Here is a 26,705-nt window from a genome sequence, read left to right as displayed (position 1 = left end):
GCTTTGGTGATATTTAACTAAACACCGGAGCTTCTCTCTGAAGAATTTCAATTCTGAACACCTGATACTCCGATGAAGCTCCACTGATCATCGGACACTATCACCATACCAATTTTCAGTCGTTCTGATTTTGGTTGCCACTGATTGAACACCGGAAGGTCCAGTCTGGGACACTTTGCAGACACTGCACCTTTTCTGAATGGAAAACCATTTTACAAACACCATATTATCCTCTGCTTCTAAACTAATCATCGGATACTGGACTTTATCAGGGGAATTGAGCTGGCACAAAGAGCACCAGATGATCCACTGAGGCAAAAAAAGGAGCATTGGTCATCCGGTGAGAAGAGAAAGTTACAGCTGAACTAAAATCTCTTACTAAGTCCAAACTTCAAATCAACACACAACAAAAAACAAATGTTTTGACTAGCTTGAGTGAAGCCTTATTCTCTCAGACACTCATTTTTAAATATTTGCCAAAACAGCTATAGCATACATAATTTTGCCATAGGCAATAAGAACCAAAGAAAGAAGGAGAAAAACTCCAAGGAAATGAATGAACCATACTGCCTTATGAACTTAAAGATTAAGACTCTAAATTCGCCAGAACATGACTCAATAGGCATTAAGCACTTACATCTTTACAAACACACTCATATAGGTGTTTGTTCACATAGAAAGCGAACAACAATATCAAAGAGTGATATCCTCCTTTGTGATCTCTTTACAGCCAATGCATATGCAATGCATAACAACTTTATAAATTTAAACATGAGTACAAGTTATATGGCATATGAGTGCATAGCATAAAATAAATTTATCTTGTCATATTACTTCCCTTCTCAAGCTTCTTCATGGTGAACCCATCAACATGCCTTGAGAGAAACTAGGGGATCACAATCTCAAGCATAACCCATGATCATCACTATCTTGAGAAGGTTAGATAAGCACTTATCATGAATACATCTATATGACAACATGGCATCACATGACGTTGGAAACATCTATCATATTCAACACTCTTCGCAATCTACAAAAGGTTACTTCATCTAGAGGTTTTGTGAAGATATCTGCCAATTGATCTTCCGACCTTACACCACTAAGAGAGATATCATTATTAGAAATATGGTCTCTAAGGAAGTGATGGCGAAAATCAATGTGTTTTGTGTGAGAGTGTTGAATGGGATTATTTGTAATTTTTACAACACTCTCATTGTCACACAGGAGTGGAACCTTCTCTAGACGAACACCAAAGTCTAACAAGGTTTGCTTCATATAAAGGATTTGAGCATAACATGCTCTAAAGGCAATGTATTCCGCTTCCGCGGTGGACAAGGCTACCGAGTTTTGATTTTTAGATGACAAAAAACTAAGGATCGCCCTAGCAAGTGGCACCCACCCGAAGTACTCTTATGATCCACATGACATTTGGCAAAGTCCGAATTCAAGTAACCCAAGAGTAGAAACTAGGTGTATGCTTTAAGTATATAAGAATTCTTTTAACCGCGCTAAGATGCGATTCCTTAGGATTAGCCTGAAAGCGAGCGAATATGCATACACTAAATATAATATCAGGCCTAGATATGGTAAGGTAAAGAAGTGACCTAATTATAGAATGATAAAACTTTTGGTCAACTGGTTTACCTGTTTCATCTAAGTCGAGATGTCCATTTGTAGGTATAAGAGTCTTGATTGGCTTCCAATCATCCATCTTGAACTTCTTGAGGATGTCCCTCATGTACTTCTCTTGATGGATGAAAGTCCCTTCCTTCAATTGCTTGATTTGGAATTCAAGCAAGTAGTTGAGCTCACCATCATTGACATCTCAAACTCCTAGATATCTTGTTACCAAATTCCTTACAAAACTCTTTGTTAGTTGAACCAAATATTATATCATCAACATAAATTTGACACAAGAAAAGCTCTTTGTCAATGACTATTGTGAACAATATGGTGTCCACCCTCCTGATCATGAATCCTTAGCTGATAAGGAAGTAATGTAGGCATTCATACCAAGCTCTTGGGGCTTTCTTGAGTCCATAAAACGTCTTATGCAACCTATAGACATGATTAAGATATCTAGGATCTACGAAACCGAGGGGTTGTTCAACATAAACAAGTTTATTGATGAAGCCATTTAAGAATGCACTCTTCACATCCATTTGATAAAGCTTAATGTTATTATGTGAAGAAAATACATGAAGGATATGAATTGCCTCAATTCTTGCCACGGGAGCGAATGTATCACTAAAATCTAAACCTTTAACTTTATGCAAATCCTTGCACGACGAGTCTTGCTTTCTTGCGTACCACCATACCATATTCATCTTACTTTTTGCAGAAGATCCAATTGTTTCCAATTAAATTCTTGTCTTGAGGCCTCTCTTCAAGAATCCATACTTCATTGCGGGTAAAGTTGTTGAGTTCTTCTTGCATTACCATCACCCAATCCGGATCCTTAACAGCCTCATCTACATGTGTGGGTTCTAAACAAGAGACAAACGAGTAATATTCACAAAATGAAGCATATTGACGAGAGTGAGTTCATACTCCCCTAGGTGGACTTTCAATGATCAAGTTAATAGGATGATCCTTGAAAATATGTGTATGCTTCACTTGTGCTTCTTGAGGTGGTGCAATATTTTGAGCTTGAGCTTGAGCTTCCTCTTGAGAGATATGAACATCATGTGATGGAAGTGATTGATCATTTTTGTCCTCATCTTCATCAACTTGAGGCACCATGGAGGTGTGTGGAATGGAAGTGAAAGGTACATCTTCATCATCCTTCTTAGACTTGATATCCCCAATTGTCATATTCTTCATTGCATCTCTCAAGGGTTCGTTACCTACATCCTCACAAGAAACACCTTCTCCTTGAAAGCCATTAGATTCATCAAACTTCTCATCACATATTTCGACAACAAGACCGATGACATTGTTGAATACTCGATATGCTTTGGAGTTAGATGCATAACCAACAAAAAAAAACTAATATCTCAATGTTTTTCAAACTTTCTTAGGCGTTCTCTTTTCTTAAAGATAACACACTTATAGCCGAACACATGAAAGTATGAGATATTGGATTTCCTCTCAATGGGAAGCTCATATGGCGTATTCTTCAATAGTTGATGAAGGTAAACTCGATTGAATGCATGACACGCCGTGTTGATTGCTTCGGCCCAAAACTTCTCCGGTGTACTATACTCATCCAACATTGCTCTTGCAAGAGTGATCAAGATCTTCTTCTTCCTCTCCGTCACGCCATTTTGTTGAGGAGTGTAGGTTAATGAGAACTCATGCTTGATGGCTCTATCATCACAAAATTCTTCAATGTATGTGTTTTTGAACTCCGTGCCATTGTCACTCTGAATCTTCACAAGTGTGGCCTCAAATTCATTTTGAGCCATCTTTGTGAACTTCTTGAAGATCCCAATGTGGTTGCTCTTGTCATCTAGAAAGAAAGTCCAAGTGTATGGTGTATAATTATCAACAATGACAAGGCAATAGAGATTACCACCAAGATTTTTGTAGATAGTTAGTCTAAAGAGGTTCATGTGTAGTAGCTCCAAGGGTCTTGATGTAGATCATGGACTTGTATGGATGTGAACTTGCAACTTACTTCCTCGCTTGGCAAGCGCTACACTACTTATCCTTTTTTAATACAACATCTTTCAAACCAAGTACTATTCTATTCTTGAACGCTTTCTTAAGTTGGCTCATTCCAATATGTGTAAGTCAACGATGCCAAAGCCAACCCATAGATGTCTTGGTGAAGAGGCATGTAGTCAAGCTAGCTTCATTAGATGAGAAATTCACAAGATATATATGTCCATGTATAAAGCCTTTAAGATTAGATCATTATGCTTCTTGCTAGTTATGATAACGTCAGCATCACTAAATAAGCATGTGAAGCATAAATCACATAGTTGAGTTATGGAAAGCAAATTAAAACTAAGAGACTCAACTAAAAGAACATTAGAGATATAACGATCATTGAAGATTGCTATCTTACCCAAACCTACAACATTTTTCTTAGAGTTATCACCAAAGTGACTTTGTCATGATATCTCACATCATCTTCTAGTGAGGTAAACATCTTTACATTACCGGTCATATGTTGTGTACATTTACTATCAAGCACCCAATACTTGGCACCGGCTTTGTAGTTTACCAACACACATGAAATCAAGCTTTTTGTTTATGTACCCAACCAAATTTGGTACCTTTGAAGTGAGACACAAGAGCCTTAGGCACCCAAATTTGCCTAAGAAACTTGCCCTTAGCTTGAGTTCCAATGATTTTAGCCATGAGTTTTCTACTCTTAAGCTTATGCAATAGGAAATGATGATTATTGAAAGTGGACTTGTATTTAGAAGGCAAAATAGGGAGGGGTTTAGTAGAAATTGAACACTCTCTTGTGTGGTGACCGGTGATTTGATAATGTTGACAATATAAACCAACTTCCTTGATGAAGTAATTCTTGATCTCCGGTGTCTTAATGACCTTTTCCACCGGGTTGGGGAAGCATCCAAGGCCTCTCTTGTTGAGTACAATGCATTCTTTATGAGAATTTACAATCTCATTCTCAAGCTCTTGCTCTCTTGCATGGCTAAGATGATATATTATCACATGAAGAGGAGTATGGTATATCAAGAAGATCATCACAAGAAGTAGATGCATTGACCTTAACAACATCAATAGTAGGCAATTTATTCATGCTAAGATCAATGACATCATAAGCTAACTCAAGTTCTTGATATTTGTATTTCAAGTCAATATGCTCAAATTTTAGCTTCTTGTTACTAGCCTCAAGAGACGTGCTAGATGCAACTACTTCATCATATTTCTTAAGTACAGCATTGTATTTAGCAAACAACTCATCATGACTAGAATTAAGCATAGCAATTAGCATTTTCAAGAGACTTGATTTTAGCTTTTTGTTTCTTGATAATAGTAGCATAGTCATTCATAAACTTAGATAGATCATTAGGAGAAAGATCATAATTATCACTACTATCATCTTTCTCACTACTCACCTTGTTGTTACCTTTCGCCATGAGGTACATAGGTGGTGGAGGTAGAGGTGGATCATCATTGGTGATGGTGAGGCTCGCAAAGTTGTTGTCTTCAGCATTGTTTGAATCATCACTTGAGCTTTCATCAGAGACCCATTCACCAACAATGTAGACCTTATGGCCTTCACCCTTCTTATTGAAGAGCTTCTTCTTCCTCTTATCTTGATCCTTCTTGTTGTGCTTGTCCTTATCCTCAATTGCATCAATTTTCTTGGACTTGTTCTTGTTTCTCTTGTCTGGATGAGGGTATCATATGATATGTGGCCAATGTTACCACAATTGTAGCACTTCTTTTTATCTCCACCACCGAATTTATCAAATTTCTTTGGATAAAATTTGTTCTTCTTGGGATCATAGTTGTAGCACTTCTTTTGAAACTTGGAGATCATCCTTGTGGTTCTTCTCATGAGAAGACCAAGCTTGGTGTTGGAGTCATCATCATCATCATCGCTTTCACTTGATGGTGGGAGCTTTATCTTCTTCTTCTTCTTTTCAATCGTATTTGCCTTGAGAGCAAGATTTTTCTTAGATGAAGACTCATGATCTCCAAACAAGAACATCTCATGAGTATATATTTTTCCAACGGCGTCAGTGATAGTCATATCATTGATGTCTCTTTCATAAAGAAGAGAGATGACAATATTGTATTGCGGCTTAGGAAGCACAATTAAGATCCTATGAATAACTTCTCCTTGAGAAATGGAGTGAGTTCGAGAGAATTGATGTTTTCCACAAGCATATTCATACGAGAATACATATCATCGCATAAATCATTAAGAAGCATCTTGAATTGATTAAGAGCATTCATAAACACATGATATTTTTCCTCATGAATTTTTCTAGAATCCTCATGAATTTCACAAAGAGCGGTCCAAATCTCATTAGTGAATTCCTTGCACCTAACTCTAGAGAAAATCTCTTCACTAATTCCCTCAAATATAGTATTCTTTGTCTTAGCATTCCATATAACTTGTTGGTCGATAAAAAAGTTGATTAAATTCAATGGAGGCAACTAGCCAAACTTCAGAGGAAATAACCTTAAGATAGCTCGCCATACGAACTTTCCAATAGGTAAAATTCTTTCCCTCGAACTTCGGTACGCTACTTCCAATCCCTAGGGCCATTGCTCTAGGATTTTAAGCCTATCAAGAGCACGAGGCTCTGATACCAATTGAAAGGATCGAATAACCCAAGAGGGGGAGGTAAATTGGACAATTTAAAACTTCTACTGTAATCTAGAATAAATAGCAATCTTAGCCTAGATGAAAGAAAATATGACTACATGATCAAGCTAGAAAAAGACAACAAACAAGCAAGCAAAGACACTAAGAAAATATGAAATTAAAAGCTTGCAAGAAAATAGTTGCTCAAATTAAATTATGGAATAGTAAATAGATAGACAAGAGAACATCGAATTTTTTTTTAAGGTATCGAGGAGTTGGCACTCTGCCCTAGTCCTTATTGGAGCATCCACCAAGGATATCGCTCCCTCTTGAGTCACCAAAATATAAGTGCTCCCTCATGATTGTCACTTCTTTATCTCCGGATTGGTGGATATCAAATCAAGTACATAGCTCGTTCTGGGGCTCTCACAAGAACTGCAAGAGCTCATCGAGACACCTTCAATCACCAAAGATCGGCTAGGTATTGCCAACCACTAAGAATAACAAGCCAATAGCTTCACTTGACCAATATCGAGCCTAGACTATAGCTAGATGCACACTTGCTACTCTCCACGCACTAATGATGTTCTTAGTCTTCAATTAGGGATCTCTCTTACTTCTTGATGACACACACAATGTATGAACTCTTCTAGGTCACGAGAGAGTCAAATGAAACCAAGTAGAGGGACATTTATAGGCTAGAGATCCAAAGTTTAGCCGTTGTCTAACCACCCACTTTTTTTGTTAACACCGGATGATCCCGTGAGTACAAATTTTAATCCCCACTGTGCTAGCTGTCATTAGCCGTTACTGCTGAGAAATAGTCAGGTACATGTTATCATCTGGTGAGCACACACTTAGCACCGAACCATCCTGTGAGTACAACATAGCAAAACTGCCATTTTGCAACTTTCTCTGAAAAATATGATCTGGTGATGATTTCATTGCTATCACCGGACTATTCGGTGAGTTGAACTTCTTCTGCTCTCAAAAACTTCTCTGCAGGAAATGCTCCAGTGTATATATTCGTCCATCACCAGACTATCCGGTGAGTAGAACTGCTTCACACTATCCGAAGCAACCCTCTCTAAAAATATTTCTCCGGTGATGAGAGTCTGATGCACACATCATGATCACACACCATCCGGTGAACTTCATCACTTGAAATCACCTCTAGAATAAATAGTCTAGTGATTTCATCATTGCATCAATGGATAATCCATTGAGTTGAACTTAATTTTTTTTTGGGACAATTCCACTTATGCTGAAATTGGTCTGATGCTTTGAGTAAACTAACACTGGACTATCCGGTGTAACACTTCTAATATTTTTAGACACGTGTCACCCAGAAAAAGCATCCGATGATTCTATAGCTTTAATTATTGGACCATCCTATGTATAAAATGTATTTTCTGTCTTGATAACCAAACATGATCCAGTGAGAATAGGCTTCACAAGACCGGATAATTCGATGACCAAAAAACCTCAGAGCTCATCCAATTCAAACTTTCTTGAGCTCTAACTTCTTGACATCTCAAACATGGGCTTCTCTGAGCTACCTAGTGCTAGAATTTTATAAGTGTACATCAAACCAAGTCTAGACTCACTATATCAAGCTACTACTCTTAGCCTCTCTTTATAGTATGATCAAAAGACTAAAGAAATAGACCTATACTACTCTCTGTGTCTTTTATCTCCCTTGTGACACTTAGAACTAGAAGATCCTTCTTAACACACATGTCCTTTGATCATCCATATAATCGCTTTAGGGACCAAATATACCAAATTGTCATTGTGAACTAAATTTTTTATTCCTTTCAAAACAAATTGTTAGTCACAATGATACAATTATCATTAATTACTGAAATACTTACTACTTACTTAAGGACCTAAATGCTACAATCTCCGACCAATAAGTCTATGCAATGTTATTATAAGATTATATCCAACGTGCTAGCAAATAGCTTGAAGGGCATTCTTGATGATATTATCCCTCCATCCCAAAGTGCCTTTTGTTCCTGGTAGGCTCATATCGGACAATATTTTGATAGCTTGTGAGATGACTCACTTTATGCGCAATAAAAGAAAGGGAGGAGTTGGTTATGCTGTATAAAATTGGACATTAAGTAAGATGTATGACAAGGTGGAGTGGCCTTTTTGAGAGATGTGATTATGCAAATGGGTTTTCATACACAATGGATCGATCTTATTTCGAAGTGTGTGACAACGGTATCATATAAAATTAAAGTGAATGGTGTTCTCTCACAAAGGTTTTATCTGGAAAGAGGACTTCGTCAAGGCGACCAGTTGTCACCGTACTTGTTTCTCTTGTGTGCAGAGGTTTTTTTGCCTTTGTTAAATAAAGTGGAGGGTGAAGGAAGAATTGCAGGAATTAAAATCTGTCTGAGTGGTCCTAGTATCTCTCACCTTCTTTTTGCCGATGATTCATTGATTTTGATTCGTGCAAATCGAGAGGATGCTACACAGCTACAGAGTATTCTTGATATGTATGAGATGTACTCGGGTCAGGAGATAAACAAAAGAAAATTCAGCCATGTTTCTAGTGCAAATACAAGGTAGGATCAGAGAAGCGATGTATGTCAAGTGCTACAAATAAATAGCGAAATCAAAATGAAATATACTTAAGGCTACCCTGTTTTGTGGGTAAATCAAGGACAAAGACATTTGCATATCTTAAAGATAGAATTTGGAATATAATATAGGGGTGGCAGGAAAAATTATTGTCATATGCAGGAAAGGAGATCATGATCAAGGCTGTGGCTCAAGCCATCCTGACCTTTGCTATGGGTTATTTTGATATCACAAATATAATTAATATACGATCAAATAATTACGATGATTTACAGATATTGGTAGAGCCAACAAGACAAACAAAATAAGATGCACTGGTTGAGTTGGGAAATTTTAATTAAACCAAAGCATTTGGGTGGTTTGGGCTTCCGAGATATCCATGGTTTTAACATGGCAATGTTGGCTAAGCAGGATTGGCGGTTACTAACAAACCCAGACTCGTTATGTGCTTGTATCCTCAAAGCAAAATATTTTCGGGACACAAGTATTTTAGAAGCAAGGCCAAAATAATAAGATGTCTTAGACATGGCGTAGCATTTTGAATGGGGTTGATCTGTTAAAGGAATTGTTTGGCGTGTTGGAAACTAGAAGGCCTGTCACTCCTCGGGGCATAAATATTTTGACGCGAGTGTCAGAGTTAATTAATCCAGCCACTGGAAGTTGGGATCATGAGCTACTGCATGACATTTTTTTGGGAGGAGGATGCTAAACTTATTTTGGCATTGCCCGTACATGAAGACATGGATGATATTCCTGCATGGCACTTTGAGAAAAGTGGTGCGTTTACTGTAAAATATGCGTATAAAGTACTTTATGAGAATGACAGAAGAGAGAGGATAAGAGGCACAGTTATGACTTCGGTAGGAAATCAGGAAATGGAGAGTTTGTGGTCATCTGTGTGGAAATTGGGCATACCAAATAAGATTGAGCATTTCATGTGGCTTTTTGTTCATAATAGTCATGCGTTGAGGGTTAATCTGCAATGTCGAGGTATGGGCTTAAACACGAACTTCATTTGTCAGCACACTGTTGAAGATGGAGCACATTTATTCTTCAAGTGTAAGGAGGTCAAAGAAATATGGCGTAGACTCTCTCTGGAGCAGCATCGCATTCAGGGCCGTATATTAGCACAGGGCCGTATATATATTAGCAGGTTCAGGCTGGACGATCGAACAGGACCTAAAAAATAGAGGCCCCAAATTTTGCTTAAGTACATATTAAGCAGCAGCTAATTACCATATTAGATGAGAGGAAACAGTACAGCAGGTAACAACCTTCATTCGTTTCCTTTCTCAGACAGCAAAGCACCTTCCCTGTCCCACCTCTTAGACTCTCTCTAGTTTCCTCACGTCTCTCCGTTCCTCTTTCTCTCTCTACTCAAGATTAATCCAGATTATCTTTGGGTCTGCAACTCGACAGCGGATCAAGGTTCGAGCAAAAGCATATCTTTTCATTTGTTGCAGAATATGAACTTCTATGTGCCGATGTCTGAATCTTTATTTTTGTTCTATTTTTAAAGCAGGGAGGCATTAAAAAGTACCTTTACTCTTTTAGCATGGATGTATAATGTAACTCTAATGTAATTTTTGGAGATAACTAGTTATCTCTGTCTTTAATTTTTTTAGCTAGAGCAGTGGAAAATCGAGGGTATTTGGTTTATGCATCTTGTTTTTAATTTGGATTGAAAATAGATATTTAAATTAATTTATTTATCCTATACATTTTAAATCCTGCATGAATCTCGAAGTGAGAGGTCTACCAAATAGGTTTTAGTATTTAAAGAAAAACATGTTGAAGTTATATAATAAAATAGAAATATATTTTGGTTATCAGTATTTCTCAAATGTAAGGCCTCATTTTGCGATTAACACCTGGCCTCAAATTCTTAGGTACGGCCTGATCTCATTACACTGGCTAGTTTGCAATCGGCAAGAGATGTGGTTGCAGCCATCTTAACCATGCAAAAGGATGCACAAGTAAAGATTATTGTTCTTCTATGGATGCGGTGGACAGTGAAAGTGAAGCTAATCATACATAATTGTGTTGATTAATTTAGAGTTGCAACAATTACATTATATAGACATATATGAGAGAAAGAAGCCGGATGGCCATGTATGCGCAGGAGCTGAAAGGGCAAGAGTTGAACGGCCATGCATGGGTAGGAGCTGGACGGGCAGGAGTTGGATGGCCATGCATGCGAAGGAGTCGGACGGTCACAAGAGCCGGACGGCCAGCTGTAGAAGGCAAGGAGACTGATTATCTGTCTAACACGCCCTCACAATCATAGCGTCGCTGGTGTGGACGTTTAGACTGGACCTGAACTCAGTGAATACCGACGTCGGAAGCCCCTTGGTGAAGATGTCGGCGTACTGGGACGAAGTCGGGACGTGAAGGGTACCAACGTCACCGAGGGCGACACGCTCCCGACAAAGTGGAGATCAATCTCTACGTGTTTGGTGCGCTGATGCTCCACCAGGTTCGTAGAGAGGTAGACTGCACTAATGTTATCGCAGTAGACAAGGGTCGCACGACGAAGTAGACTGTGAAGCTCTTGAAGTAACTGTCACAACCAGCATGCCTCGACAATGGCATTGGCCACAGCCTGATACTCTGGATCCGCACTGGAGCGGGACACTGTGTTCTAACGCTTGGAGGACCAGAAAATAACATTCTCACCTAGGAATACTGCATAGCCAGAAGTGGACTTGCGAGTATCCTGGCAACCTACCCAATCAACATCAGATTAAATAACTAGCTCCGTCGAACGTGACCGGTGGATAAACAAGCCGTGATCTAGAGTGACTTGGATGTACCAGAGGATGTGCTTCGGTGCAATATAGTGAGGCTCCCGGGGATCATGCATGTGAAGACAGACTTGTTGAACTGCATAAGCAATATCTGGCAGAGTGAATGTGAGGTACTGAAGAGCATCAGCCAGACTGTGGTAGTGGGTAGGATCACTCATAGGAGGACCAGCAAATGAGAGCTTTGAGTGAGTGTCCACAGGTGTACTGCAGGGCTTACAATCTGTCATACCCGCACGATCCAGAATGTGCAGCATATATTGGCACTGAGAGAGAAACATATCACCATTGCTTCGTTCCACTGAGACGCCAAGAAAATGATGGAGAAGGCCTAGATCCTTCTTAGAAAACTCTTGCTGGAGCGCAGAAATAATTCGGCGAAGAAGAGCATCCGAGGAGGCAGTCAGCACAATATCGTCCAGATAAAGCAGCAAATAGGCCATGCCGGCACCACGATGGTAAATAAATAGGGAAGTATTTGACTTTGCCTCAACAAACCCCAGAGATAAAATGTGAGAGGCAAAATGGTTGTACCATGCACGATGTGCTTGTTTGAGGCTGTAGAGGGACTTGTTCAGACGACATACATAGTCCAGATGCGAGGAATCCACGAAACTAGTGGGCAGAGAGCAGTATACTATCTCAGTAAAGGTACCATGCATGAATGCGTTCTTCACATCTAACTGATGAAAAAGCCAATCCCAAGACAAGGCCAAAGACAGAATAGTGCAAACGGTGGTAGGCTTGATGACAGGGCTGAAGGTCTCATCAAAATCAACACCAGGCCGCTGCATAAAGCCATGAAGAACCCATCATGCTATTTATTGGTCAAGGGAGCCATCAGATTTGAACTTATGATGAAAGATCCACTTGCCGGTAACGATGTTGCCATGAGTCAGTCGTGGCACAAGATCCCAAGTATTATTGGCCAGCAAAGTTGCGTACTTCTTCCTCCATGGCGTGGCGCCACTGCAGATCGGCTAAGGTAGATTGATATGTCTTGGGAATCGGCGATAGGGCGCTCACGTTCAAGTTGAGGTGTTGAACCGACTGGCTGAAACCGTGTTTGACTTGTGTCACCATTGAGTGCTCGTTGATGACTGGTGTGACCGGCACGACACCGGTCGAAAGCTATGAGGCAGAGGCTGTGGTAGGCATGACCATAGAAGGCACGTCAGCTGAAGCTACGGTAGCCGCGGGCAAAGAGGGCACCTCAACCAGAGGCATTGAGGGTGGCGTCCTTGATTGAGAGACCGAGGCTATGGGTGATGCACACGGAGGCACACTAAACCCAGGTGGAGGGTCGCAGGCGTGCACCAAGCTGGGGGTGCGCATGAGGGGGTCGAGTAGTGGGGCCGCACTGACCGAGTCGCGATGGGGCTGGGAGTTACTGCGCAGCTAGGTGCGGGCGGACCACTAGGGAGACCTGTAGTGAGAGAGGACCATGACGGACCAACGAGCGGCATCACAGTCGTGTCAGGAGACAAAAAAATCAAATACACCATGAGGTAGCTGGCTGTTCAACTTTGCAAAAGGGAACGATTTCTCATTGAATGTGACATGTCGGGATATGATAATCCGATTGGACGAGAGATCAAGACACCAATAACCTTTATGATCGGAGGAATAGCCTAGAAACAAACACATGGTGGAACGTGGAGACAACTTGTTGGGCGCAGTGGTGGACAAGTTGGGATAGCACTTTGAGCCAAAGAAACGGAGATGGGAGTATGTTGGTGGCATGTTGTAAAGCACGAAGTGCGAAGTGGAGAAGGAGAGGGTTTTTGTGGGGAGGCGATTAAAAAGATATATGGCGGCATGAAGGGCCTCAACCTAGTAGGAAGGCGAAAGGCTTGCTTGGAAAAGGAGAGAGTGCACTATGTTGTTGGTGGAACAAATAATGCGTTCGTCTTTGCCATTCTATTCGGAAGTGTAGGGGCAAGACATGTGAAGAGAGACACCATTGGTTAGGAAGAAGGTGCTGGCAGTGGAGTTGTCAAACTCACGGCCATTATCGCATTGGACACTCTTAATCTTGCAGCCAAACTGCGTAGCCACAAAGGAAGAAAAAAATAGAAATAGTGAAGAAAGTGTCAGATTTAAGACATAAAGGAAACGTCCAAAGAAAATGAGAGCAATCGTCAAGAAAATGAGAGTAACCGGAGACACTGGCAATGGGAGAGGTCCAAAGGTCACAATGTACTTAGTCAAAATTATCAAGAGCTCTAGAGTTTGATGTGGCAAATGAAAGGCGTATATGGCGGCCAAGCTGACAAGCATGACATAGAGTATCGTTGGTACCCTTATTGCATGAAATAGCAGAAGAACTAACAAGCCGTGAAAGGGCATCGCCACCGGGGTGACCAAGATGACGATGCAAAAGCGAAGCGGGGGTGCCGGCGAGGAGGGCACAAGATGAAGCGATGGGTGCTAACACATGAAGAGGATAAAGGGGACCGGAGCTATTGCACCTAGCAATCACGTTCCTGGAATGAAGATCCTTCACAAAAAGGTCGATAGGTCAAACTCAACAGAACAATTATTATCAATGGTGAACTGACGAACAGAAATGAGATTCTTAATAATGTTTGGAGTGACTAGAACATTATTAAGACGAAGATGACCATGAAGGTTAGTGGAGCCAGTGGAGGTAACGGGCAGCAATGACCCATTACCAAAAACGATTGATGAAGGAGTAAATGACATAGGCGGGAAGGAGGATGACAAGTTACCGGTGTCGGAAGTCATGTGCGAGGAGGCCTCGGAGTCCATGCACTAGTCCGTGTTCAGCGGTGGCGTTAGCGTCATAGTGTTGAACGTGTTTGCCAGAGACGACTGGTCCTAGGTCTCATGCCCGGACATGGGAGTCCAGGCGGGAGGAGCGGGCACCAGTGGAGGAACTTGAGGCTGCTGCGAGTAGTAGGGGGCGCCGTCATTGGCAGCGGCGGGTATTCCACCATGGCGTGGGGCATGGGCGCACCGCCACACGACTGTGGTGCACTTGCTCCCGGGGGGCGGGCACCGGCGCCCTGCTGTGGTCCGGGCCACATTTGGATGGTGCCCGTCCACGGATTGCAGAAGGAAGGCCACCCGAATGAAGCGCCAGTGGTGCTAGATTTGCCGCTCTTGTTGCTGTTGCCGCCCCCGTTGTTGCGGCATCGTCAACAATTGGCTCTACTTGACCTGTCGGAGGAGTCAGTGCCATCATGCGTCACAGCAGGAGGCACTGTGGAGCGGTTGCCCGAGGCGGTAGCCTGACCGCGAGTGGGCTGGGTGCCCCCCTTTGCGCCAGATGGGGTGGTGGCGAGGAGGACAATTGTTGATTACTGAGAAGGGTGCAACACCATCTCAAGTTCCTCCAGAAGGAGGTCAGAACGAACCTCGAGGAACATCGGGAACGGCCATTGCTGCTTGAGGAGAGACGACATGTATGCGAACTTCTCGTTCAACCCGCGCAAGACAGTGAGGACAAGAGTGCGGTCAAGGACATGCTCATCAAGGGCACCTAGAGCAATGCTCTTCAGGCAGCAACAGTAGTCCGAGATGGTGAGGTCACCCCTGGACGAAGGCGCGGAACTCGTTGTTAAGGTGCAGCGCGCGCGTCCCCTAGTTGCCTATGAATTGCCCCTCGAGTGCTTGCCAGACAATGTGCGCGGTGATGCCGTTCTTCATGACAATCTTGTCGTATAGCCACTCGAGGATGACACAATCCATGCGACACCAGCGGTGGAGTCGCAGCAGATGATGTCGGAGAGGACATGGGAAGTCAGCGAGTACTTGCCCAATGTGATGAGGAACTGGCCGCGCCTTTTGCTGTAGTGAGCCGAGGTCAAGGACGACGGGCACTAGTGCATGGATATTCTGGACAGCGACCGCCTGGGTGTGAAGATTGGCTATGGCAGCGATTTCATGGAGGACCAGCGCCCGAGCGACATCATCATCATGGGTGATAGCCTCCTTGTGGGCGTGGGCGTCAGCCTCGTCACGGACACGGGCGACAGCCTCCTCATGGTCGCGGGTGGCGGCGGCCTTGCGTTCGCGGGCTGCGGCGACCTTGCGTTCGCGGGCTGCGGCAGCCTCGCGTTCGCGAGCGGCGGTGGCACGGGTGGCGTCATCGTTGGCCATGACATGGCGGAGGTGAGATGTTGGCTAGGAATGAAGAGGAAGCGCGTGGTCGCAGGATGCGAACACGGATCATGATACTATGTAAGTGAAGCTAATCACACATAGTTGTGTTGATTAATTCAGAGTTGCAACATTTACATTATATAGGCACATACGAGAGAAAGATGCCGGATGGCCATGTATGCACAGGAGCCGGAAGGGCAAGAGTCGGACGGCCATACATGGGTAGGAGCCGGACGGGCAAGAGTTGGATGGCCATGCATGTGAAGGAGTCGGATGGTCACAGGAGCCAGACGGCCAGCCACAGAAGGCAAGGAGATAGATTCTTTGTCTAACAGACAGAAAAGAAATAAGATACATGATGGAGATAAGAAAAGACAAGAAGCTGAGTTGGCTCAGAGTAGTGAGATGCTTAGAGTGGAGATTAATGGAGTTTATGTTCGAGAAACCCATACAGAATTCAGGAGGAAGAAAAGACGAGAGAAACCAACACTCAAATTAAACTATGATGCTTCTTTCAATAAAGAGACGAGTTCTGGTGGGTGAGGATTTGTTATCAGAGATAGCGTGGCGATATTTAAGGGTGAAAACGGGACAGATATTTTCCGTCCATTCGACAACCGAAGGCTTGCGAAGTAAACATGGAATGACCGGTATCCGTGTTCGATATTGTTCGACACTATTCGTGTCCAACTCCGAATCCGAGAAAAAATATAGTATATAATACAGAATAACTGGTATCCATCCGAAGTATTCAAATTGTTAGATATTATGAGACAATCTATTGTGATTTCACTTAAAAATATGATAATATATAGGTAGATTATTACACATCCGTAGATAGATAATACTGAGTGCTCTTGTTTTCACATCTCACCAATCACTTTCTCTGTGCTCAATTTGATTGCATCCCTATATTGTTTATGTGTTGTATGAGGATGCAAATAAAGTGATAACTTTCCATCTATCTGACTAACCGATATCTATCTAACTATCCGTTCCGACTTCTACTCTGAAAAAATAATTATCTGGTGCTATTTATGTTCGACTCTGAATACGAAAAAAATATAAGATAGGGTACATAATGAATTATATCCATCCGTATATGATCTGTTTTCACCCCCAGTGATGTTTAATGTACAGATCATGGATGCATCACCTACTTGATCCGTTCAAGGGGAGGTAATTGCATTATTGCATGGCCTTAAAAATGCAATCACGATGGGCATTGGTAACATTATTGTTGTTGAGGTGGATGTAATGATGCTAAAACATGCGGTGCTTTCTTCAGCTATTGATCGATCATCAGCTGGAGGTCTCGTAGTTGAAGTCAGGAGTTTGTTGAATATGCATTTTATTAGTGCTTGTGTTCAGTATAATTCTCAAGAATGTAATAGTGCGTGGTGCATGCTCTACAAACGCTAGGTAGCATGTGTCATGTGGAAGTTGAACTCATGTTGGCCGGTATGTAGAACTGTATTTAGGTTTTGGTTGCTAACGATTTAGTGACCCCTTTGGTTTAGTCAAATAACTATTCGATTAAAAAAGAAACCAACACAAGGAATAAAGCAGAAGCAGAAGACACATGGCAAAATATCGGCTGCACAATTTAACAAAACAACATACTAGTCTTGAAAAAGTAAAATGAAATGAGTGACAATAATTGAAAAATGAGATTCAAAACTTCCATAGAATCCTCAAACTACCATGCGGAAGTGTCATCAATCGTAATTCGCTCGTAGGATTATCACGTAACATATTGCTTACACCAATTTCTACGTCAATGAAGTATTTCGGAGGATGTTACTCCAATGTCGGTGTTTATGATGCTCCAATTTGATGCTCTGATGAATGAACTTAGAACCGTTTGGTTGCCAAAATCAGTTCTAATTCTTGACCAATTCCACCGATTCGGTTTCAAACGGTCCTCTCCCCCCCCCCCCCCCCGATTCGCCTAGAAAATGGGTATAATCGTTTCACCCTTCTGTATCGCGTGGCTGAATCGAACCATGAGCAGTTTCGCACGTGAAACGACAACTGGTTTCTTATAGGCCCGCGGTCACTGCTTCTCCTTCCACCCGTCACCCCATGCAACCGCTGCAGTGTGTCCCCTCTCCCCCGAGCCCACATCGTCTCCACCGAACTAGCCATGGGAGGAGTCACTGCCAGGATCCACCACCCCTAACGCCCACTGCTGCTGTCACCTCCATCTCGGTTGCACCGCCCGTCGGTATTCAGTTTATTCCATAAAAACAAATAAGATCATTGTTATACTATTAAAATCGGCTGTGACACTTTAAAGTGCAAAGTAAAAAGAATATAACTCCAAACATTATAAAAGCAACTTTGTTGATTCTTTGTTGGTTCTGTATGGACATGCTCTATTTGTTAAAATTACTAGTAACTATGAGATACTCATTGAAAAAAATAACAGATATGAGCAATGGTAAATTAGTCAATTGCACCACTATCCTCTCTTTCAAGAAATCGATTTTAGCTAGCTAACTAAATGATTTTTAGAAATGATTAAAATTCACCAGAGAAACGTGTTTAGGAGAATCCAAAACATTGCTTGTTCATCTTCTCCCAAACAGCCTAACCCAAGGGATTTTTGTTTTTTTTTTCTACACGGGAAACCCATTTCCATTACATAATAACGGAATTGATCGGGTGTTTTCTTGTTTACCCGTGAAAATATTTTAGAACTTCCGAATAGTCCTAACTCTACAGTAAATCCACACAGCCTGCTAGTCTGACGTCCCTACTCTCTACAGTCTGCATCGCCGTCGAAGTCGAGCGCCATCGCCAGTTCACGATGCGGTCAACCATCACAACCTTGTTCCTTCTCCGCACTGTAGGCCCTCATCCTATATAGCCGAGGGTCTGTTTGTTTCAGCTTCGGATTGTGGCTTTCAGCTTTTACAATCCGAAGCTGAAACAAACAGACAACTTTTGGTTATAGTTTTTTAAAATCTGCTGGTTGGATTGTGAGAATCTGAGAAGCTGATTTTTCTCAGCTTTTGATAGATTGTGAAAGTCAATTTTACTAAACTGTCTATCAATTTTTTTTTAGAATCTACAATCTAAAACCTTTTCACAATCCAGCTTTTTACAATTCACCTTTTCACAAAACTACTTTTCAGAATCTCTAGCTAAAACAAACAGGCTCTGACTCCATCAGCATCGATATCTGCTGCTATAGTCCACCTTTTCCAAGTACTTCAATAGAAATGCAGTAAATGACCGTTTCTTGTGCTACAGTATTATAGTAGGGTTCATACTCTAAATTTGGAGTAATTTCCTCCTTTATTTCCGTCACAGAAGATGAATATTAGTTTGAAGGGAGAAAAAATAATAGAAAATAAAATAGTTATTAGAGATAGAGAATAGAAAATACTATAATAATATTAAATGATATTATAATAATAATAATACTAGCAACAAATTTTTAAAGTGTGTTAGAGATGACCGCGATGACGCGTCTACCGCCTTCTTCCCCCGTCACGTGCCGTCGCATCACGGTCGCCGAACAAACCGCGCCCCATCGCCGTCAGGAGGGGCGTTGGTTGCGTGCTCGGGTGCGGGGGGAGGCCGAAACGGACGATGGCGACCGGATAAGAAGTCGAGGCCCATCGCCCCCATCCCTCTCTGCTAATTTATCGACATCCCTTCCACGCAACTCCAAGGCCTCGAACAACCCGGCAGCCATGGCGTCCCCCTCTCCTCCGGCGCCCCAGTCCGATCGTGCCGCGCTCCTCAAGGCCTTCGACGAGTCCCGCACCGGCGTGCGCGGCCTCGTCGAGTCGGGCGTCTCCTCCGTCCCGGCGCTCTTTCTCCACCCGGACCCATACGCCTCCGTCCCGCTCGCTCCCCCCGGCGTTTCCATCCCCGTCGTCGACCTCTCCCTCCCCGCGCCACTCGCCGCGGCGGCCGCGGCGGAGGCCGCCCGCGACTGGGGCTTCTTCCACCTCGTCAACCACCACCAGGCCCTCGGCGTCCCCGCGGACTACCCATCGCGGGCGCTCGCCGCCGTGCACGCCTTCAACGAGCTCCCGGCCCCCGAGCGCGCCTCACACTACAGCCGCGCCGTGGCCGGCGGGGTTAACTACTCCTCCAACGTCGACCTGTTCAGCTCCCGCGCGGTGAGCTGGCGCGACACCATCCAGATCTTGTTTGGGCCCCAGCGGGCCGACCCGGCGCGCATCCCAGCCGTCTGCCGAGAAGAGATCCTCGAGTGGGACGCGCACACCACCGCCGTGGGGCGAGCTTTGCTGGGGCTCCTCTCCGAGGGGCTCGGGCTTGGGGCCGCGGCGCTGGAGGAGGCCTCCTGCCTCGAGGGGAAGCTGATGGCCTGCCACTACTACCCGGTGTGCCCCGAGCCCGAGCGCACCATGGGCATCGTCGCGCACACAGACCCTGGTGTGCTCACCGTCCTTGCGCAGGACGCTGTCGGTGGTCTGCAGGTGAAGCAGATTGACGAGGAAGGGAGGAGCCACTGGGTGGATGCGAAGCCCGTGCCCGGCGCGCTAGTCATCAATGTCGGGGACCTCTTGCAGGTATAATCAGATTATTTATTACTTCAAGTTCGCCAAGTTGGCCAATTGCATCCTGTGTGATCAATCTCAAGTTATTATATTTGAAGTATCTGAGTTCAGTGTTCTGCCAATTCAGATATATATCTTCACGATTGATAAACTCTTTATGTGTTCTAAATACTTTTAGTTTAAGTTCACTTCACATAACTTAGAAACTCTATTGTTCTAAATACTTCACTTTGTGTATTCATTGGCTTAAAGCCTTTGAGTGGCAAAAGTACACCATATCTGGTAAAGCATATGTCTTGATCAATTTCTGAGAGTAAAATAGTTGTTACAAGTTGGACTGTTGGAATATAGTGCTCCAATGTGTCTAGCCCCAATATTACTATGCCTGTTTGAATATGTAGTCTCTTTTGTATTTTCGTGGAAAGTTATGGTTATGATTTCTGACCAAAACAATGGTATAGAAATGCTTGTTAGCTTTCAAGCATGTAGAATCAGAATATATGTTTAGCTTCATCAGAGTGTTTTTTATTTGACTAGAAGCCCTGCGTAGGCAACTCAATGTGTGGCATGAGCTGTACCATAGCATGGTCCGTAGTGGTTAGACTTAGACCTACTACTTACAGAAATAGTCATTAATGTCGGTTCAAAAACGCCATTAGTGACAGTTTTTAAACCGGCATTGATAATGAGTATTAGTACTGGCTCTTTGTTATAAGTCGGCACTGATAATCAGTATCAGTACCGGTTATTTGTTATATAACCGGTACTGATAATCAGTATCAGTGTTGGTTCTTTGTTATGAACCGTGACTGGTACCAATTATCAGCGTTTGGTTCACTTCCCATTCATCCAAGAAACAATATAGATAACAAGCACATATACATATATTTCACTCATAATTCAATCACATATAACAAGCACATATACAGATTTTTACTCATAAACAGATATTTCAATCACGATAAACACTTATACATTAATTCAAACTACAAGAATTTCTAAAATTAGATCAAAGACCATTAAGTGCATAGTTCACATTTAAAATTTCAACTCCAAATATTACATCAAAATGGTTTAGTGAATAAATGAGCACACTAGTCGTTTCAAACGGAAGTTTCATTGGACTTCCGTAGATAACAAAACCATTGCTATCACACTGAAACTCAAGGTGTGATTAGTACTTTCCTTCACGAACCTTCCTGCATTGCGGGCCAAGTACTATGTACCCCAGCGTTGTGCAAGAAGACGCAAGATTAAAGCCAAGCTACGACTCGTCCGCATCCAGGTATTCTAGTAAAAATCATACAAGCAAAGAGCAGCAACATAGAGGAAAAACTCAATATTATTGACATAATCCTAGCTACAAGCTATATGTACTAACCGTTTTAGCTACATGTAACTGTGAGAGCCTATGAGTCATTACAAGCGTATCCTCATTTTCTTCAAGTGCTTTCAATTTGAAATAGCTGTAATCTGGAAACATGTATCCAAGTTGCAGGTCAATCGAGATGTTACGAACCGGCACTGATACTTTATCAGTACCGGTTATAGCCTAACCAACACTTATGATCCGACTCGGATGACTAGTTCTATTGTAGTGACCTACACACAATTGTTGTCCTTCTGCTAGGATATCTTTCATCCACCATTAAGTGTCAGAAATATGACTTTAGAAATATGACTTTAAGAAGCTTTCTTGAGCTGTTTGCTATCATCCCATCTAATGTATTTTTTGTGTCCTACCCTTTCATCAGATAATGTCTAATGATAAGTACAAGAGTGTTGAGCATCGGGTGATAATGAATACACGTGAAGAAGCCAGAGTCTCAATCGCCATCTTTTTCAATCCTGGGAAGAGAGGGGACTCAGTTTTTTATGGACCATTGGCAGAACTGGTTTCTTCGGAAAACCCACCAAAGTACAGGAATTTTACCATGTCTGAGTTTTTGGGGTCCTTCTTTAAACGAGACCTTGCGAGCAAGGCTCTAATTGATCACTTCAAATTGTAAGATTAATCAAGTGCTTGCCCCAAGAAAGTTCAGGCTTCTGTAACCGTGTGCGATGCTGATAATATAAAACAAAATGTTCTACCTCATAAAAATCATGCTTCTCTGTTTTCTGTATGATTTGTACCAAATGCATAATTAAATAGATGCTAGATTTGTTTTCGTGATTCATCATACTGTTAATGCGTGGACAGGCTACGCACATGCAGCAACTTCGTTGAACTGGGCAACTGGTATTTGTCCTCACTTCACCGTAAGGAGTAATATGGAGTTACTATCCTATGTACAAACTAGTCCAGACTCCTAACATGGACACATGCATCGTTGGCTCCTTGTGTCAAACGGTTCCTATATTTTAACCGCCTATTTTTGACTTTTTTTTTCAGCCGACGGCTATGAGCCGTTGGATGTTCACCGTAAGGAATGATATAAGTTACTATCCTGTGTACAAACTAGTCCGTGATATGGATAGTCCAGACTCCTAATATGGACAGAAACATGAACACATGCATCATTGGCTACTTGCGTCAGGCGGTTCCTATTTTTCAACGGTCTATTTTTTGATTTTTTTTTCAGACAACGGCTGTGAGCCGTCTTCAACCTCCTGACAAGTCCCTCGCGTTTACCTGTTGTGCCAAGTTCATGTTTACCCCCATCTCTGGCGACATCCTTGTCGTCGGATCTGCTCCTACAACCCCCGCCGCATTTACCGGTTGTGCCAAGTTGCCTCCGCCCCACCTTGGCCCACTGGCTGTCCTTTGCGGCCCATGGCCGGTGGCGCCTCCACTGCCTCACCACCTTGTCCTGCACCCGCCTCCTCTGTTGGGTCGATCTATCTTCTCGGGCACCCCTCTAAACCCGGAAAGCACACCGGTGATCAAAACCCCCCTCCTCAAATCCTAAACCTCATTGACCGTTGTCGCCTAATTCACTTTCCTGATGTTGACATGTGGAGCTGAGCACTGAAGGCTTGTAATTCTGCCTGCAACATCTCTTCCCTTATCAGACTGCCTAGTTTGTTCATGGTTTTAGGTATTCAATTCTCAATAGGGTGCAAAATGTACACTATAGATTCCAATCCCATGAAGGAGCGAAAGGTAACTTTCTATGCATGTTTTGGTTATATTTGCTTACTCCATTTGAATGCAGCGAACTTCATTTCGCAAGGGATTCTTTTTTCCACGCTAGTTCAAATGGGTAAAATTGTTGATATGAAAGCCGAATTGCCAATGCTTTGGTCTTCAAGCCACAGCAACAGAGTTCACACATCCAGAATGTTCTGCTCTCTGTGAGAAGTACATAAGCTCATGAAATGCTGAAAGATGAATTTATCTTATGTCAATTTCAGATGCTTCGGACGTGCTTATCTTCGAAATTGGAATATCGTATCTAAGTCAACAAATATCCTCTATCCCATATTGAAGATCTGTTTGATCAGTTGAAAGGAGCAGGTGTGTTCTCCAAGATCAATCTTCGGACTGGGTATCACCAACTGAAAATTTGCGACTCGGATATTCCAAAGATAGGATTTGTTACTCGGTATGGTCTATACGAGTACACGATAATGTCGTTCGGTTTGACCAATGCCCCAACTTATTTCATGTATCTGATGGACAAAGTCTTTATGGAGTACTTGGACAAGTTTGTCATAGTATTTATTGACGACATCCTGGTGTACTCCAAAGACGAAGAAGAATACGAGGTACATTTAAGGATGGTATTGCAGAAGCTCAGAGAAAACCAGTTGTATACTAAGCTAAGCAAATGTGAGTTTTGGTTAAAGAAAGTTTCCTTCCTTGATTACATCATATCAGCAGGAGGTGTGTCTGTAGATTCGTCTAAGGTGAGAGATGTTCTGAACTGGAAACCACCGTAGAATGTTTCGGCGATCCACAGTTTCCTGGATTTAGCAGGTTACTACCGCCAGTCTATAGAAGGTTTCTCCAAGATAGCGAAACCAATTACAGAACTATTAGAAAAAAGAGCAGAATTCAAGTGGACAGCCGCTCGAGAAGCCAATTTCAATGAATTGAAGAAAAAGGTTGACCTCACACTAGTTTTGATCGTGCCAGATACTCAAAAGCTATTTTTGGTGTATTGCGATGTGTCCCGACAAGGTTTGGGATGTGTGCTCATGCAAAAAGGTCATGTCATAGCATATGCATCCCGACAGTTAAGGAAGTATGAAGAGAACTATCCGACACATGACTTGGAGTTAGCCGCAGTGATTCATGCACTCAAGATCTGGAGGCATTATTTGATAGGTCAAAGATGTGAGATCTATTCAGATCATAAGAGCTTGAAGTATATTTTCACTCAACCAGATCTTAATCTCAGACAACGTAGATGGTTAGAGTTCATTAAGGATTACAACTTGGGAATCAACTATCACTCAGGAAAGACAAACGTAGTGGCTGATGCCTTGAGCAGTAAATCTCAGGTCAACGCTATAACTCCTCAAGAGATGAGTTCCGAGCTATGCAAGGAATTCGAGAAGTTGAATCTGAGTATGGTGTGTAACATCGAGATGGTTGCGATGGAAATCGATTCGACGCTTGAACAAGATATAAGAAAGGGTCAGCTTAAGGATGAAAAGATTTTAGAAATCAAGCAGCTTATCAAAGTTGGCAGCCCCAGATTTCACTGAAGATGAACAAGGTACAGTGTGGTATATGCACAAGATATTTGTTCCAGATGTGGAAGCTATTCGGAATACAATTTTAAGAGAAGCTCATGATTCAGCATATTCCATTCACCCAGGGAGTACCAAGATGTACCAAGATCTTAGAGATCAGTATTGGTGGTACGGAATGAAATGTGCAGTAGCAGAACACGTAGCTTTGTGTGATATCTGTCAGTGAGTCAAAGCCGAGCATCAAAGACCAGCAGGACTACTACAGCCTTTGAAAATACCTGAATGGAAGTGGGAAGAAATCAGCATGAATTTCATAGTGGGTCTACCTCGAACCCAATCAGGATATGATTCTATATGGGTCGTAGTTGATCAGCTGACAAAAGTAGCTCATTTCATTCCAGTCAAGGAAACCTATAAAGGTTCGAATCTAGCTAAATTGTATATGTCCAGAATTGTGTTTCTACATGGGGTACCTAAGATAATTGTATCTGATCATGGCAGTCAGTTTACCTCATGGTTCTGGCAATATCTACATGAGTCTATGGACACAAGGTTGAATTTCAGCTTAGCATATCACCCGCAGACAGATGACAAACAGAAAAGGTAAATCAAATCCTTGAAGATATGTTAAGAGCATGTGCTTTGAAGAACGATAATAGTTGGGACAAGAATCTGCTGTATGCGGAGTTCTCGTACAACAACAGTTATCAAGCTAGCCTCAAGATGTCCCCTTTTGAAGCTTTGTACGGAAGGAAGTGCAGAACCTCTTTGTTCTGGAACCAGATCGGAGAAAGCCAAGTTTTCAGTCCAGAAGTTCTGAGAGAAGCAGAAAGACAAGTGCAATAGATCAGAGATAATATGAAAATAGCACAATCAAAGCAGAAGAGTTATGCAGATCATCGACGCCAGGAACTGACTTTTGAAGTAGGAGATTTCGTGTATCTCAAAGTATCACCAATCAGAGGTCCACGCAGATTCAAGGTTAAAGGCAAGCTTTCACCTCGGTTTATTGGTCCGTACAAGATATTGGACAGACGAGGAGAAGTAGCTTACCAGCTTGAGTTACCTCCTCAACTCTCGGGAGTACACGATGTTTTCCATGTGTCACAGTTAAAGAAGTGCTTAAGAGTTCCCGAAGAACAGTTGCCAGTAGAAGAACTTGATGTGCGAGAAGATCTCTTATATTCTGAATATCCGGTCAAGATTCTTGATATGTCAGAACGGGTGACCAGAAACAGGCGAGTCCGTATGTGCAAGGTGTAGTGGAAATATCATTAAGAAGAAGAAGCAACCTGGGAAAGAGAAGATGATCTGAAGACCGAGTTTTCCCATCTCTTCTCTGATCCTTCCGAATCTCGAGGGTGAGATTCAGTCTAAGGGGGGTAGGTTTGTAACACCCTAAATTTCAAATTTTTGAATAGTTTAAAATTTTGCTAGAATTTAAATAGGAGTTGCAATTTTGTTCTATAGAGAGAATTAATTTCCAAATTTAATTTGGCCATAGGTTATATTTGTGTTGATGCATTCATGACATCCTAGTTGCAATAGGTTTTTATGCATGGAAAAAGTTTGCAAAATCTTGCTAGATGGCGCTCATTTAAAACCCTCTGCAAAAATCGATATAAAATTAAAAGAAAAGGCATTTTCAAATTGGAAAAGAGTTCTGGGCCGATTCTTCCTTTCTGGCCCAACCCATTCCCCCTCCCCCTCTTTTTTTCTCCTTCGCGTGGGCCTCTCTGTTTTTCCCCACGTCAGCCTGTT

At 42.4% G+C, this 26,705-nt stretch overlaps 1 protein-coding gene across 1 annotated transcript; it reads left to right on the top strand.

The window, feature by feature from the left end:
* Nucleotides 1-19,232: 19,232 nt before the first annotated feature.
* On the top strand, nucleotides 19,233-22,426 carry LOC133926622 (1-aminocyclopropane-1-carboxylate oxidase homolog 4-like). The gene is made up of 2 exons (XM_062372637.1): nucleotides 19,233-20,315; nucleotides 22,058-22,426. The coding sequence occupies exons 1-2, from the start codon at nucleotides 19,233-19,235 to the stop codon at nucleotides 22,310-22,312; spliced, it is 1,338 nt and encodes a 445-aa protein (XP_062228621.1). The 3' UTR covers nucleotides 22,313-22,426.
* Nucleotides 22,427-26,705: the final 4,279 nt, after the last annotated feature.

This window comes from Phragmites australis, chromosome 8 (assembly GCF_958298935.1).
Source record: "Phragmites australis chromosome 8, lpPhrAust1.1, whole genome shotgun sequence".
NCBI lineage: Eukaryota > Viridiplantae > Streptophyta > Magnoliopsida > Poales > Poaceae > Phragmites > Phragmites australis.
This window is presented reverse-complemented; position numbering and strand designations above follow the sequence as displayed.